At 38.6% G+C, this 14,611-nt stretch overlaps 1 protein-coding gene across 1 annotated transcript in view; it reads left to right on the forward strand.

Annotated features, from left to right (window-relative positions):
• The window catches only part of LOC104082430 (polypeptide N-acetylgalactosaminyltransferase 18-like), a gene marked incomplete at its 3' end in the record, with an annotated part of 42,275 nt that overhangs the window by 18,371 nt on the left and 9,293 nt on the right, over positions 1-14,611 (forward strand). The window contains exon 2 of the mRNA XM_009585557.1: positions 11,307-11,499. Coding sequence (XP_009583852.1) covers positions 11,307-11,499 — 193 coding nt within the window. The remainder of the gene's footprint in view (positions 1-11,306; positions 11,500-14,611) is intronic.

The following is a 14,611-nucleotide window of genomic DNA, read 5'->3' on the forward strand; positions in this document are numbered from 1 at the left end:
CATGAGGTTGTATGCATGGAAGTCGTTTGTTCAAGTCCTCCTGAAGGCGCCAAAGTCAGCGGAGCTTCTTCTGTGTGAAATTACTGAACGTTTGGCTGTTCTGTTGAATTAGAATTTAATTTGTACGTTCTTTTCTTTTTGTTTGTACAATGCTCACTATAATGAAATTTGATGGGAATTTTGCAAAATATTATCACAAGTAACTAAAAAGTGGCCATATGTGCGACAGCACGCTGTCTTTTTGATCCAAGACAGGAAACATGTTAGGCCAGTGCCATAACTCTCACAAAAGGGCAGACACCAGAGATGATGAGCTTAAACTGGTTTAGCACTTTAGTTGACAGTCTCATCTAATCAGCATTGCAGGGGTGTTTATTCCTGCTAACCAGAACCATGACTTGGAACGAGACTATCATGCTGCTTATCTGAAAAATTAGATTGGCAGTTGTGCCCATCTTATTCCTCCGTTTCCGTTACGGGTACCACTACCAGTTTGTGGCAGTTGCACAGCAGTTTGTAATGTTGAGATCTATGTATCACAAACTGAAATAAGGTTGCCAAATTAATTTTCAGGCAGTTTTTGGCAGATTGTTATTGTTTCGTTAGAGTAGTATTCCAAAAGTTGTTGCATGTTTGTCTGCAGGTTGAGTTTAAGTTAGTGCTTTAAGTACAGAATTTTGTGAAATGAGAAAAATAATTTTGCAGTTTAAAATGTATTTCTTGTAATGAAGACAACAGTAGTCCTTTAAGTGACAGTCAATAAATAATTCTTCTGACCGCCCCTAATCTTGAAGGCCTGTAGTTAAGCAACCGTGTCACTTTAAATGTATCGATGCTTTTTTAAAATCATGAGGAATGCAGAGTGGTATTGCTTTGGACAATCTTAAAAATGTGTTTTAGAAAGTCTGAAGACTTCGTACTCTTTAGTCTTCAATATCCTTATAGTGTATTTTTTGAAAATCAGCCTTTTACCCAGTTGAGAAGACAAAATTGGTCTATGTCAAAATGTTGGTGTCAAGTGATACAGAAAGCCTTCAAAGTGCAGTATTGGTATCTGTCAGAGAGCTCTATGTCTTCATCTGGTAAGTATTATCAGAGGAAATTTATTGTACTTGGAAATAGGTATTTCCTTTGATAATCCCTTTCCAGTAAGTTAAAAGCTTTTACCCTAGTTGCAGGTTGTCCAGGCTTGTAGTAGCTTTATGTTAACTTTGCCAGAATGATCATAGAATCATAGAATAATTAAGGTTGGAAAAGGCCTCTAAGATCATCAAGTCCAACCGTTAACCCAACACCACCATGCCCACTAAACCATGTCCCTAAGCGCCTCATCTACATGTCTTTTAAATACTTCCAGGGATGGCGACTCCACCACTTCCCTGGGCAGCCTGTTCCAAGGCCTGACCACTCTTTCAGGAAAGAAGTTTTTCCTAATGTCCAGTCTAAACCTCCCTTGGCGCAACTTGAGGCCATTTCCTCTCGTCCTAGGGACCTGTCTAGCCTGATTCATATCTGTGGAACAGTTATGGCTAGAGGGGAATTTAATAGGCTAGTAGTGAGAAATATCTAGTAGAAACAACAATGGCCAGGATTTATAGTGTTTTCAGATCGGAATAGGCTAGTTCTTGTGTATGCAGGAGAAATATAGAGCCCTTACTAAGACCTTGTTCCTATAAAGTGGTGTTTACATGCACCCACACAATATAGTTTAGCGTTTGCTTGATGACATAACAATTTTATTTTTCTCCTATATGTTTTCTTACCCTTAGGAAATAACCACTGTAATAGAATTTGCTGGTTAATTAGCAGTTTATAAGTTTGCTACTTGCAGTTCTGAGAGCTCTTTAACAAGTTCTTAAGAAGTCTTAAAAAATTCAGATTTTTCTTAGAAGACAAATTTTCCTGTTCTTTACACTGCCCTCTAGCGCTGAGCACATTTTGAGAGTCATCTTCAAACATCTTTCTTCAGTGTGAAGTAACTTTTGTGCAGTGACTTTTTAGGAACTGTTAGGTTATCAAAACCTGCCAAGGCAGGAAACGTCCAACTTCTCTACATGAATGTCTGTCTTTTTTGGGTGGACATACTCAAATATATATTATGTAGAACAGGCAGAGTTTTGTACAAATGAGACAAACATCCAGTTGTCAAAACCTGAAAGCTGCCTATGTTGTAGCCTGACATCTCCACCAATCAACAATCAAATAAAATGAAGTTCAGGACACACAGCCCAGGTAAGTAGAAGGTCTTACAGTTTTCTGTACCAGTGACCTGCAGCCTTCTGGGACAGGAGGCTTCCCCTATGTCTCCTTGGAAGAAGCATCTGGATCTCTTACATTTGCAAGTGCCTTGATCCTGAGCAAAGTGAAGCCGAGTCTTAGTTGACTCTTTAGCAGAAGTGAGCTGCCTTCTGACATTTTCGTTGAATTGGATCGTCGCTGCAACGATTCACATTCTATTGCTGCTCTACCTGCATTAGTTGAAAACCAAACTTGCTGTATCCAGGCTATCCATTTGCAGTGTAAGAACTTGAATTGCTGTCATTGGCTTTCTGTAAGTACATGTTAGCATCCCTTTTTCAGTCTCTTGCAATATATTAACTCATTCCATTATTTCAGATCTGAGAAGACTTGGTAATATGAACTTCTTAATTTGAATTCAAAGATCTCATGGATCTTTCTATCACCAAACATCTAATATACCCTGATATTTCTGATAAGAAGTCCCTGAAAGAAAATGACAAATCAGTACGTTATTGAGAATGTGTGGCACAATTAACTTAACCCCTTTACAAGCATGTATTTGATAAATAGTTAGCTCCCCACAGTCTTGTCTAGTGAACAGTTAATGGGAAAATCTAGGTAATATGAATACAGGGGAGAATGCTGTGGAGACACGTGGCACCCTGCCCTGGGGAGCCGTTCAGGCTCTCTACCTAGTGATCGTGTGCACTGGTGTCAGTGTGGCTCTGGGGGAGACCCAGCCGGATCTGTCCCAGGCTTCTGGAGGGTGCAGGGTTTCAGGATGGCCCATTTGGCCAAAAATGAAAGAGGAAAAACAACACAGAGCACTTTGGTGTGGGTGTGAATCTGGGTAAAGATTCCAAACAGCTCTCTCTGGCTCTTGGTTTTTATCTACTTGTGTCATTCATACAGGGAAAATACAGTCTGATGTTTGTTTCTAGAACTTTTAACCGACTTCAGGGAGAGAAAGAGCTTCTGTTAAGCAGTAGAACCAGACTGATTTTCAACCTTAATACGCACTATAAGCGTGGGATTATTTCTCAGAAAAAAAATCAAATTTCTGCAAGAGATTTTGGTTTTTTAGAAATAAATGAAAATAAATGTTAGCAGCTCTCTAGTAGCTTACCATTATGTATGTGTATAGGCTGCACTAAAATGCAGTAGTGGTAACATGTCAATTAATAATAATAAATTGTGTTTCAAGTTCTCAAAAATGTTAAAATTTTTTTGAGAGAGTTTTTGGCATTTCCTTCTATATGTGCTGTCATAGACAGTTTAATCTTTGAAGTTTTGTACTGATTTATACTATTTGTAGTATTATCATGGCTTCTTGACAGTTAGCTTTTCAGGAAAGGATCACCTTTTTTTTGGGTTGGTTTTTTCCCATTCCCTGTCTGTCTGATCTGTCCAGTGTTGACACTAACTACAAAGTACTGGAATATGCACAGAATGGATATTGAGTTGAATCCTCTCAGGGTGGTTGTGTGTTTTGTATGTAGTTTGGATCAGATTTTTTTTTTTTTTTTTAAGATTAGGGCTTTGCTGCTCTTCGAACTCTGTACAGACAGACTCTGACAGGCTCCGTCAGTCTCTTTGAGGAACCCTGGCAACTTCAGTATGAGTTGCTGAGCTGTAAGTAAGCAGTGGTAGCAGAATTTATCCCACTTGGATATTTCATTTTTTCTTAGGTGCACTTCCGTTAAAGTAGTTCTTTGGGAACAAAACTAGACTCTGACAAGGGGAATTAACTTAACTTGAATATTCAAAACAGTAAAATTCACTTTTAGCACAAAACACCATTAATGTTGATACCTTGTCAGCAGTATTGTACTGTGATTTTTTGGGGGTGAGAGAATATGTAAAGTAACCTTTCTGAGGGAAGCTCTGTCACTGTTACTGTAACTTTAGATTTTTGTCTTCTGAGTATACTTTTCTCCATGGCTGATGCAGTTGTTGCATCTTGGTGAGCTTCTGCCATTGCTTGTCGGTGTTTCATCATGCTGTACAAACAAGGAGGTAATGTTTTCATTTCAGAGGTTCATTCATCTGATAGAGGATTTATAGCAGTGTCCTGCATGAGATCAGCCTTCCAAGACAGGAATTGTCAGACTGTAATTATTAAGGATGCTGATAACGTGTTTGCATTAATTACACTAGACTTTGAAAGTGGGATCTTCTTCTGTGTATCTTCCTGTGTGACAAAATGTAGATAAAGTTTTCACGCTTCTAAAAACTATATCAAGGAAAAGAGTGAAAGGATCTTTCCTTCCACAGAAAGCTGAAATGCTACTGCCTGCAGGAAGTCGAATATAGATTTTTTTTGAGTGCTGGCAGTCAGAGTCTGAGGCCATTAGGCCTATGAAAAAGTCGGTACTTAAAATCTTGAAACAATTCTCAAAGTACCAGCAGAGACAATCTAAAACATAAAGTTGCTGTGAGCTTCATCATGATTGTCTCAAGAATCTGAAAGCTGCTGAGGTTGTGTGAGGAAGTCAGTTCCTTCAGTTTCTTCAAACTATGGTACTCTTTCATAAAAGCATTTACTAGTTTACCCTGACTTCCCAAAAATCTGGCTCCTGAACATCACAGAGAGCTGAGGTTTATTTTGTCTTTAATGATAGTCTACGTAGATTCATATCATGAGTCCTCCTTGTAAGGTAAGGCATGGATACTGCATTACCTCTTTAATCATTGCATGCTCCTTCCTCTCTAGGCTGGTAAATCTCAAACACTGGAGAACTCAGAAGAGCATGTGCTCTTTCTGCCTACATCCTGGCATCATTTCTCATTCATTTTTCTTTTGTGAGCAACCTGTTACATCTCAGAGTGTGTACTTTTGCTCGATTATTGATGCTTTCTGCATGCCTTTAGCTGACATATGGATATTTTTGCAGATAGGATATTTTTGCTGACTTACTGTCTATCCCTTCTTGTTACTGGCACTTACTGAAATCAGGATGTAAGGTAACACTGCAGATTTTGTAAAGCACTTCTGATACGATGGAAGCCATCTTCACAATGGTAAAGCTTTGATATGAAACACTGTTGCTTTTGTGAGTAGGCCTGCAGTCAAATGAGGGGTAGAACCAAAACAAATCTTATGGACTATTAACAACAAGCAACATGTCTGAATCTGTCTCTGCAGCTATTTTTGCAGCCCTTTTCTGGCTTGATCCTTTCTCCTTATTGTAAACCTGTTCATGGTAACCTTTCTTAGGAAGAAAAATTGAAATCTGAATGAAGCTGAAAAAAAAGGAATATTTCTTAATGAGCTTGAAAGGTTTTTATGGACATAGAGCTAATGATGTCAGTGTGCTTTTCTGTTGAAGCTGGCTGTTTTGTTAGTCCCATTGTTCTCAGCAGTGTCGGTCTGAAGAGAGTTTCCTTTTTGAGGTATGCAATACACAAGTGAGTTTGTTTACAAAGCTTACTAGTTCATTATGCAGAACCATATTCATTTATTTACCAGAGTGTAACTGGGTTACCAGAATTTCCCAGTTGTCATTAGGGATGGGCCTTTCTGCTGCCGTTTTCTGTTGCATATTTTGATCCGGATTCTTTTCTTCAAGGCCTTGCAGTACTGTTTGTAGAAATGGTTAATAATAGCTAAGGAGGCTGTTATTATGTGATGAAACCTCAAGGAGAGACAGGCATGAGAAATAATGAAAAACATAACAACAGAGTCAATTTGGCATCAGTCATAAATTGGAGAAAAGTTATGCAATGTACAGCTTGGGAAAATAAATAAGAGAAAAAATAGAAGAGGGAAAAAAGTATATTACTGGCAGCAGTTGGTGGTCCAGATTAAGCAGCACAGAGGAGGATAAAGCATGTGCAGTGTACTGACTTGTGAAGTGCTGAACTCTTACTGTTCAGGGCTGTCTTTAGGACCTCTTCTGTAAACCAAGTAGTTGTTAACTGCAGATGCATATTGGAAGAGAGGACAACTGATTTATTTTAAAGCTTAAAGGCTTCCACAGATGGATCATGATACAATACAAACAGCCACAGTGCCTATTATAGATTTAGATGCTAAATTGCTTTAAAAATTATTCCTTATAGATGCTTTAGTATCATTGTGCCTTAGGTACCACTGAAATCAGATTAAATATGGCAATATTCCTTACCCATTTAATCTGCTAAATGCCAGCTCTTAATGTTATTACATGAGTTCATGAACTTATTAGTTAAGGCCATTGGAAACTTGAAGCAGCCACTGATGTTCTCATGGTCTTTCTTAAATCTTGATAAGGAAGTATGAATGGGCAGGGTCAGCACTTGCACGGCAGATATGCAAGAAATAGGTTGATGCAACATAAAATTATACTGGTGACAAAACTGAAGACAGTCTTTCAAGAAAGATCACTGCTAAACCTTTGCAGAGCCAATGCATCAGTGCTGTTAGAGGGGCCATTTGTGGTTCTGAAACACAGATATGCATTTGTTGGGTAGGAAGTATCCCCATGTAATTAAATAATTATATTATGCAAATGGTAATTAAATAATTATATTTTGCTAAGATACTTGAAGACTACTGCAATTACAGTTGGATACAGTAGTCTTTATTTCCTTCCTTTCACAACTTAAGAATGCTGTTGTAAATTAAGTGGTTGTCCTGTACTACCCTGGAAATAATTGGATTTTCATGATGGGCAGAACAATTCCTGTGCCATTATTAGCTGTTATGAAATGATGCTATAAATATGCGTGGTGGTAATCAACAAAATCCTTTCCTGAATTCCTTACTGCCTGATCAATTTTTTTATCATATTATTCTTTGAGTACCAGTTGTATGAGTTGCCTTATGAAAACTGGCAGAGACAAATGTGTATTGAGAAAAACTAACGAAGTAAGCGTCGGTTATAAATAGATAACAAATGAAGGAAGGGAGAGGAGGGAAAGGGATACACTGGTACATTACAGCAGTTGAGATCAGTAAAAGGAAATGCGTAACTCTTGATGGAATAGGGTCTGTCTTTTCTTGTTGCTTCTAACACGTTGCTTGTCTGCAGTTCCTTATTAATAATAAGGGATAGACGTTTTGTTGTCTGTTTGCTGCTTGGTTGTACACCCTTTGAAGAAAGCAGGTATTTAATTTATTACCAATCAACACAAATATTTAATTACTAACTTGGGTATTAGGAAACGAAGACAACATGGGGCACCTCCTACTCTCCTGATCTTGGTCTTCTTTCACTTCCTTGTTTCCTCTGTTGTTCTCTTTGCTGCTCCCTTGTACCCTTGTTCCCTCTTCCTTGTCATTTGCTGCCCTTTCTTAAATATTTTTTCACAGAAGTTCAGCCACCAGTTTCACCAGTGGGCTCAGCTTTGGCCAGCAGTGAGTCTGTTGGGGAAGTGGCTATGTCTGGCACAGAGCAGCACCTGACCTTCTCCCACAGAGGCCACTCCTGCAGTCCCTCTGCTACCCAAACCTTGCTATTTGTACCCAATACACTAGAAGAGCCTATTGAAACCTCTGTGTGTGTGTTTCATTACAAGGGCAGTGTTAATGCAAGTTCATCCAAGCTTCAATTACTAATAAAAATATCTTTTATTACTAGAAGAGAATTGATTTCATGTCATGTACAATCTGAATTTCAGCGATGTCTTCTGATTTGGTGTCTCTGACTTATTCTATATAATAAACAATAGAAAGAGGAGAGTGAATTTCCATCTTGGAGGCTGCAGTCAGTGAGATCAGATGAAGTGATAGATTTTATATTAATATCAAATGCATAACTAGTAAACATGCTCCAGAAAGTATGAGCTAAAGACACACAGATGCTTATGGAAAACAAGCTGTGAGGTTTTTTGACTCAGGTAAGCAGTGTGTGACCAACACCATGCTGATGCCATGATGCAGCCAGGCTTCTGGAAGCAGACTTCCTCAGCCCAGGTCTACAGCCAGATGACATCTGTGTGATTTGTCTCTGGTATCAATTGATTTAATGGCAAAGTGTCAGTCTGCCAAGAGTTAATACCAGCCTCATGTTTGTGTACAGTGCTGCTCTTTGCATGGTGTGAAAAGTTAATGTAGAGGAGACCCCGTGTTAACATTTGCAGCAATGTGCTGCGGGTAGTAAGCTTTCTTCCCACAGGAAAAATGGATCTGATCTTTCTTTTTTAGTAATAACTGAGCAGATAAATGTGCCTACCTTAGTATGGCTTCAGGCAGTACTACTTACTGGCTCACCTTTGAGCCTTAGCTTCCCATGATCATTCTGCAATTGTAGAAGCAAACGGTAAGAAGAACTGGCTGTGAGACTTCAGGCAAAGATCTGTTTTCAGAGACTAAGGCATCAAATATGCCTGTTGACTAATTGAAAGGCAGCTGATGGTCTTGTAATAATTGTTTTTATTTCTTGTGAGAGACTGCCTGAATAAAGTCGCTTCCCCCAAGGGTTTTCAGCCAAATAAAGGGGAGAAAGACTTTGTCATCAGAGATGTGTGCTTAATTCCATTGATTGGAATTGTAATTGAAAGTTCTTGCTAATGCTCTTCTCCTGTAGAACAACGTATTGAAATAACATGTTTGCTTAGTATAAAAAAAATGGCTGCTGTTTGGCAAGTGGTTTATTAGAGCTTGTAAACTAAATTCACAGATATCCATTGCTGGAAAATCTTAGTCTTGCAGATACAACCTGGATTACTGAGTGCTTTTTCAATCAGAAAACAGCAAGAGATTCATAGATCACTTTAGGAAATACTCTTGCCCACAAAATCATTAGATAAAATTCGATAGATGCCTATGTGAGTGTGATTCTGTGAAGGCAGTTGTTTCTGAGATGGCTCTTCATCCATGGAAAATTATTCTTGGAAATGCCTATAGTTTCAAATGCATATGCATGCACTATTCTTACTGTGAGTCTTATTTTTATTCAGATGTCTTCATGCATTGGTGGGCTGTTTGCATGTGGGTGGATCCTACAGTCTTCTGCCATAAGTGTAATAATAAATATAAAAGATAAAACCTTCAGGGAAGGTGTGCTTCATTTGGAGAAATCCAGATTAATGTAACACACAACAGGTTGAACAAATAATTGCATAGTTTTCTTGATTAGCATAAATGTACATGTTCTTGAAAAGTTCCAAGCAACATTAATTTCTACTGGCCAGGATCAGGAATGTACCCGATCTAAATATCTCTTATGATGTGAAGATAGTTTGTGAGATTCTTTGCATAAATACAAATTGATTTTGTGGCGATCATATAGTTGTCAAACAACAGATAGAGATACCTGTGACTTTTCCCATTGCTGTGATTTTTGGACTGGTATTTAAAAACTATTCTGCCTTTCTCAAGTTAGGACCTTCTAAAATGACCTGAGTTTATCAAGCGTGCTTAATTTCCATTGCAGAGTTGTATGCCAACTCACAAACTCCACTCTATCACATTTGTCTGTGTGGTAGCAGGGCCTGTGAGAGTAGTTTCCTTGTTTGACTGAGGGTTTAGCATGTCTTTCATCTTTGAAGAACTGGAGCTGATTCCAGGATTCAGGCTGGGACTTTGACAAGTAAAGGAACATTACATATTTACAGAGGTTGGAATGTAATGCAGGGAAGCAAGTGTCATTAGTTTCCTGTCAGTATTGTCAGGAGAAAAAGGAAAACATCTTGAACAAATCAAACAAATTAATCTTCTCAATTTATGTTTTTGCATTTTGGGTTCTTTTTAGTAAGAGATCAAAGAATGTGCTTCCTGGCATTCTTTGGGAGTCATGATTCTGGTGGTATATAGTACTAGCACATAAACTGTTCTCTTTAGGTGTTTCCATGCAGCTAGCTTAAGCCAGCTATCAGGTCTGTAGGTGATTGTGTGGGCACTGAGGAGGGCTTTGGACACAGTTGACGTTTCTTGCCATTTGAAGACTTTCCAAAGATCTGCTTTTATTTTCATAAGTCTCTGTGTGACCAAACAGCTATGGTTTGTGAGTACAGATCTTCAGAAATGAGAGTTTTTATTTAGTTGGTTAGTTGTTAATGGCTATGGAGACCGTTTGTAAATAATTAGGACTTAGGCTTTTTTCTTTGTGAGTCACTGATTTATTATGACAAATCAGGGTCAAGTAAGGTATTTGATCTTTCTTTATTAGTGTACTGTATATCATAAAGTGTTTACAGAGAGAGGAGGCTCTCTGGGTTAGATTGTGTGGTCACCTGAGTAAAGGCTGAAGGGCTGGTTGGAGGGGTGAGATAGTGCTGTTAACAGAGAGCCTTACAAACTACCTTGAACAGACTTCTTGAGCAACTAAATATTGAGAATGAATGCTGTGATTTCATTGTACTGGAACTCTTCTTAAATTAAGTTCTGAGTATATAATTTCCTACCTTCTGTATTTGTTATAGCAGCCAGAGATGTGGCCTTGTGGAACAAAAGCATTTTATAATGACACAAATATGACAAAGTGACAGTAGCATCATTGCACACACCTAAATATGGATTACAAATTCAAATAGGCTGGTTTGGTAAACTGGAACATAAAATTACTGTGTGACTGAAACTGGTTTGCTATTTAAACATGGATGCCAAGTGCAGTGAATTTTTTTTGTGTTGAATCTGTAGTTTCAAAGAACTTATTTTACACACAGACTTCAGCAGCCATTTTGTGTGTTCTGTACAGACTCTCTCTTCTCTTCCTTTGTCTTTGTTTTCCCCCTTCAAAACTTTAATCTTTTTCTAGCAAGATAATTCAGGCTGAAATTAAATAGTTCATCTTTGTGTATAAAAAAAAATAACATTCTTGTTGTCTGATAAGAATGCTTTTGAAATTGAATTCATTTAGATTTATCATTCCCGGCCTTTAGTTTGATTGTGTTGAAAAAGAATTGGTTTTAACTAACTGTGTTTTGAATATTGAATTTTGAGCCTTAGGTGCTAGTAGTTACACTGCCACAAGAGGTATGTGAGGGCATGTTACGTGAAGACTTACAGGCTGCTGTAAGCCGGCAGCATGTGTTGTTCTGTGTGGTGTTCTCCCTAAAGTTACGCTTTTTAAAGTAACGTACCCTAGAGCCTGTTGGAATGAAAGTCTAAAATTGTTTCTTTTTGTCTTTGTCTTTTGCAGAAGCTCCACCAAAACTGGAAGAAAATCCTGCTGAAGCGTTCACCGACTCGTCTCTCTTTGCTCACTGGGGCCAGGATCTCAGTCCTGAAAACAGACGTATCGCACTTAAACAATTCCAGTATTACGGCTACAACGCTTACCTGAGTGATCGCTTGCCACTGGACAGGCCCCTGCCTGACCTTAGGCCTAACGGGTAAGTGCTGTAGTTCAACCTAGCATTGTAGGTCCCGAGTTGTAGAGTCTGTAAGCTCTTTCTCACCTGGAAGTCTTGTGTTGTGTGATCCCATAGAAGGTAGGTTACATACGATGGCCAGAATGAGTAATTTCTATCAAATATATGAAGGTTGGAAGTTTCAAATATCTCCTGAAACACCGGAGTGCCCAAATTAAGTCCTATTAAAATCCCACTAAGTATCCATTACAAGTTCCCCAAGATCCTTTGGAACCTTAATCCCACGTACAATTTACATTAGATAGCAAGTGTTTTACTGCTAAAAGAATAACCGTTTTATGTTAAATTTTAGTTTTATCACAAGATCTGGCTAAGATAGGAAGAAAATAAGAACTGCTCTTTTTGAAAGCCCAGAACTGTCTGATAAAGATGAGATGAAATTGTTGAGCCCTAGTGGTGAAATACGCAGGTTAGTCAAGCAGTGTGTACCAGCTGAAAGCCCATGGACCCTCCTTTACTGGGCTGTTCTCTTCTGGGAAACATGCATGTCAGGCAGGGTAAATACATCTACTGTTATTCTACAACGGCTTGGTGAGATGAATGGGACCAAGGGAGTGAACAATCTTCCTTTTAGTGCATTTGAGGCCTGTTCTGGTAGGACCATTCACAGAGACAGTTAATGCTCAACTTTCTTTCAGCCTTGGTGATACATCTGATCCTTTCAACAAACAGCAGCTCTGGGGATGGGGAAGTGGGTGGAGGCAGAACTGCTTTTTTGCAGCTCATTAGAAAAAATAAATCTTTAAAATAAACATCATGGGTACTTACTGAATTGAACCAGCAACCAAGATGTGAAAGGCTTCTTAGTTCCTTGCCAATTCCAAAAGCAATCCAGATGTGATCTTGTTCACTTACTCTAACCAAATGTTTTAATAACTAAAGCAGTAAGCAGTACATTTTACCCTGTATTAGGTTGTCTGATATTAATGAAAAGGTATGAACACCATTCCAGGCAAAAGTTTAGCAGTTTAAAATACATTTATGCTATATGTTATTATATATCACATTTTAGAAATATTTATGTTGTGGATTTGCTGAAATAATAACTTTAAGGAAATCAAGGTCCATACAATTATATGTGTATTTTGGTTAAATCAGTTTAGCACTGTCTGTACAGACAATCTTTTTTTTTAATTGTAAACTAATTTAGAGGAAAAATAAATCTTCTGTAACTATGATGACATCAATGGCAGAAATGTGTCTGTTCTTCTCTCTCTTTTGAAATGACTCTCCTGAATGATTTCAATCTAAATTTTTTATAACTATGGGTTTTAAAAATTAAAAAGACAGAGAAAATGAATTTTACTGTAGCTGAAAGAAATAAATTAGGGTTGGGATTTTAAAAGAAACTCCAGTTAGAAACGAATCATGATCCTGATTTCTGTGAAATTTTTGATTCTTAGTTAACTATCTGCCAGAAACATGTTAGATATTACAATATGTTTATGGATGTATGCATACAAAATAATGGTAGCTCAGGAAGATTCCACACCACACCACCCCCTCACCCCGTATCATGGTTCAGGAGCAAGTAGGTAATCTCACACTGAAATGTAGTAATTTCTGATACTGAGGGAAATTAAGAGTGTTGTCAGGTAGTATGTACACTGTTTACTGTCTATACGGCACCCTGTGGAGTACAGAGCTACAGGGTATTCTGAAAATCATGTTGCTGAAAAAAGAATTCCCATTCCTGATACGCAAATTCTTATTTGTGTGAGAGCACACGCGTGGCTGTTGTGGGAAAAAACCCTACCCTGCAAGAGTATGTTTTCCACTATCATAATCAATTTTTAGGATTTGTAGCACCTATTTTTAAAGCTAATCGCATTAGTCACTTCCAGAGTCTATATAGATGTATTTAAATTATCCATGGACAGATGCTAGGCTCAAGCAGCACAGCATGAAAGCCAAGGATGCTTGGTCTGAAGAGAGCACACAGCAAGTGGCACGGAGACCGAATTAATCAACTTTGCTGGACCTTAGCTGGTTGTGGTATGTTCTGACAAGAAATGCATGAAAGCACAGATATGACAGAAGTGCCTCAATAGCTCTGGACGAAGTTAGCCTAGGTCTAACCAAGCTCATTAGCCTGGATTTAGCAGTGGTTCTGCAAGAGTCAGCGTGACATTGAATCCTAGCAAAGGCTTGTGGGCAGGTAGCTAAAGGAATGGAGGTCATACAGGTATGTCTGGGCTCAGCTGTGGTCTGTCATCTGTATTCATAACCTATCATATGAAGTATAAGATGTTGGAAAGACAACAGAAATCTATGTATAACTGAAGTGTAATATAATTCATATATGTTTGGCCCCGGTTGAGACTGGGAGAATTAAGTGATCTACCAAGAGTGTGTGGTGTTAGTAGCCCCTTTTATATCATACTGGTATGACTCAGCCTTGACCTTTCTGCCTGCAGTGCTCTGAGAATTCACATCAAAATAACTTAGCAGAGGAGCTCAGCATTTCTTTGCAAGGTTCTGCAGTGAGAAAGACTACTCCACATATGTAATAACCCCATATTATAGCATAGAGGATTTTCTAGGGTTGCTATTGTCAACATTTAATGCTGTGAGAAAACCAGAGGACAATTAGAGATTGCTGAGCCACAACACATGTGGAGGAGAGGGCAAATATTCAGCCTTGCCCAGTCCTCCAATGTGGGTGGCATGCAGAGGTGGGAGACCACATTTAGTGGTTAGGACAGTGCACTCTGCCCAAGCCCCTGAACTCTGGCTTCTCTCGAAAAAAATGACCATCAGTAAGATGGAGACATCCAGCAGATTGCAGTTGGGTCAGGCTGTGGCAGTTGTCACACCTTGCAATGGGACCTTCTCGTGTTTTAGGTACTGCAGAGTGGTTTCTAACCCTTTGTACAGCCATGAGTCTCATATTCTGTGATAAAATGTTCAGAATTTTATTACTTTTCACTGTGAATATTTGCGCTAGCACAGTGGAGTCCCCAGCACAGTCCAAAATAGTATGTTTTAATACAGATTATAATAAATAACTCCCCTGGATATCCCAGCCTCCTGAAGTAATTGTCACATCCTGAAGTAGGCTCCGTTTTTGCGG

This window comes from Fulmarus glacialis, unplaced genomic scaffold, assembly GCF_000690835.1.
Source record: "Fulmarus glacialis isolate BGI_N327 unplaced genomic scaffold, ASM69083v1 scaffold14769, whole genome shotgun sequence".
In the NCBI taxonomy this organism is placed as follows: Eukaryota; Metazoa; Chordata; class Aves; order Procellariiformes; family Procellariidae; genus Fulmarus; species Fulmarus glacialis.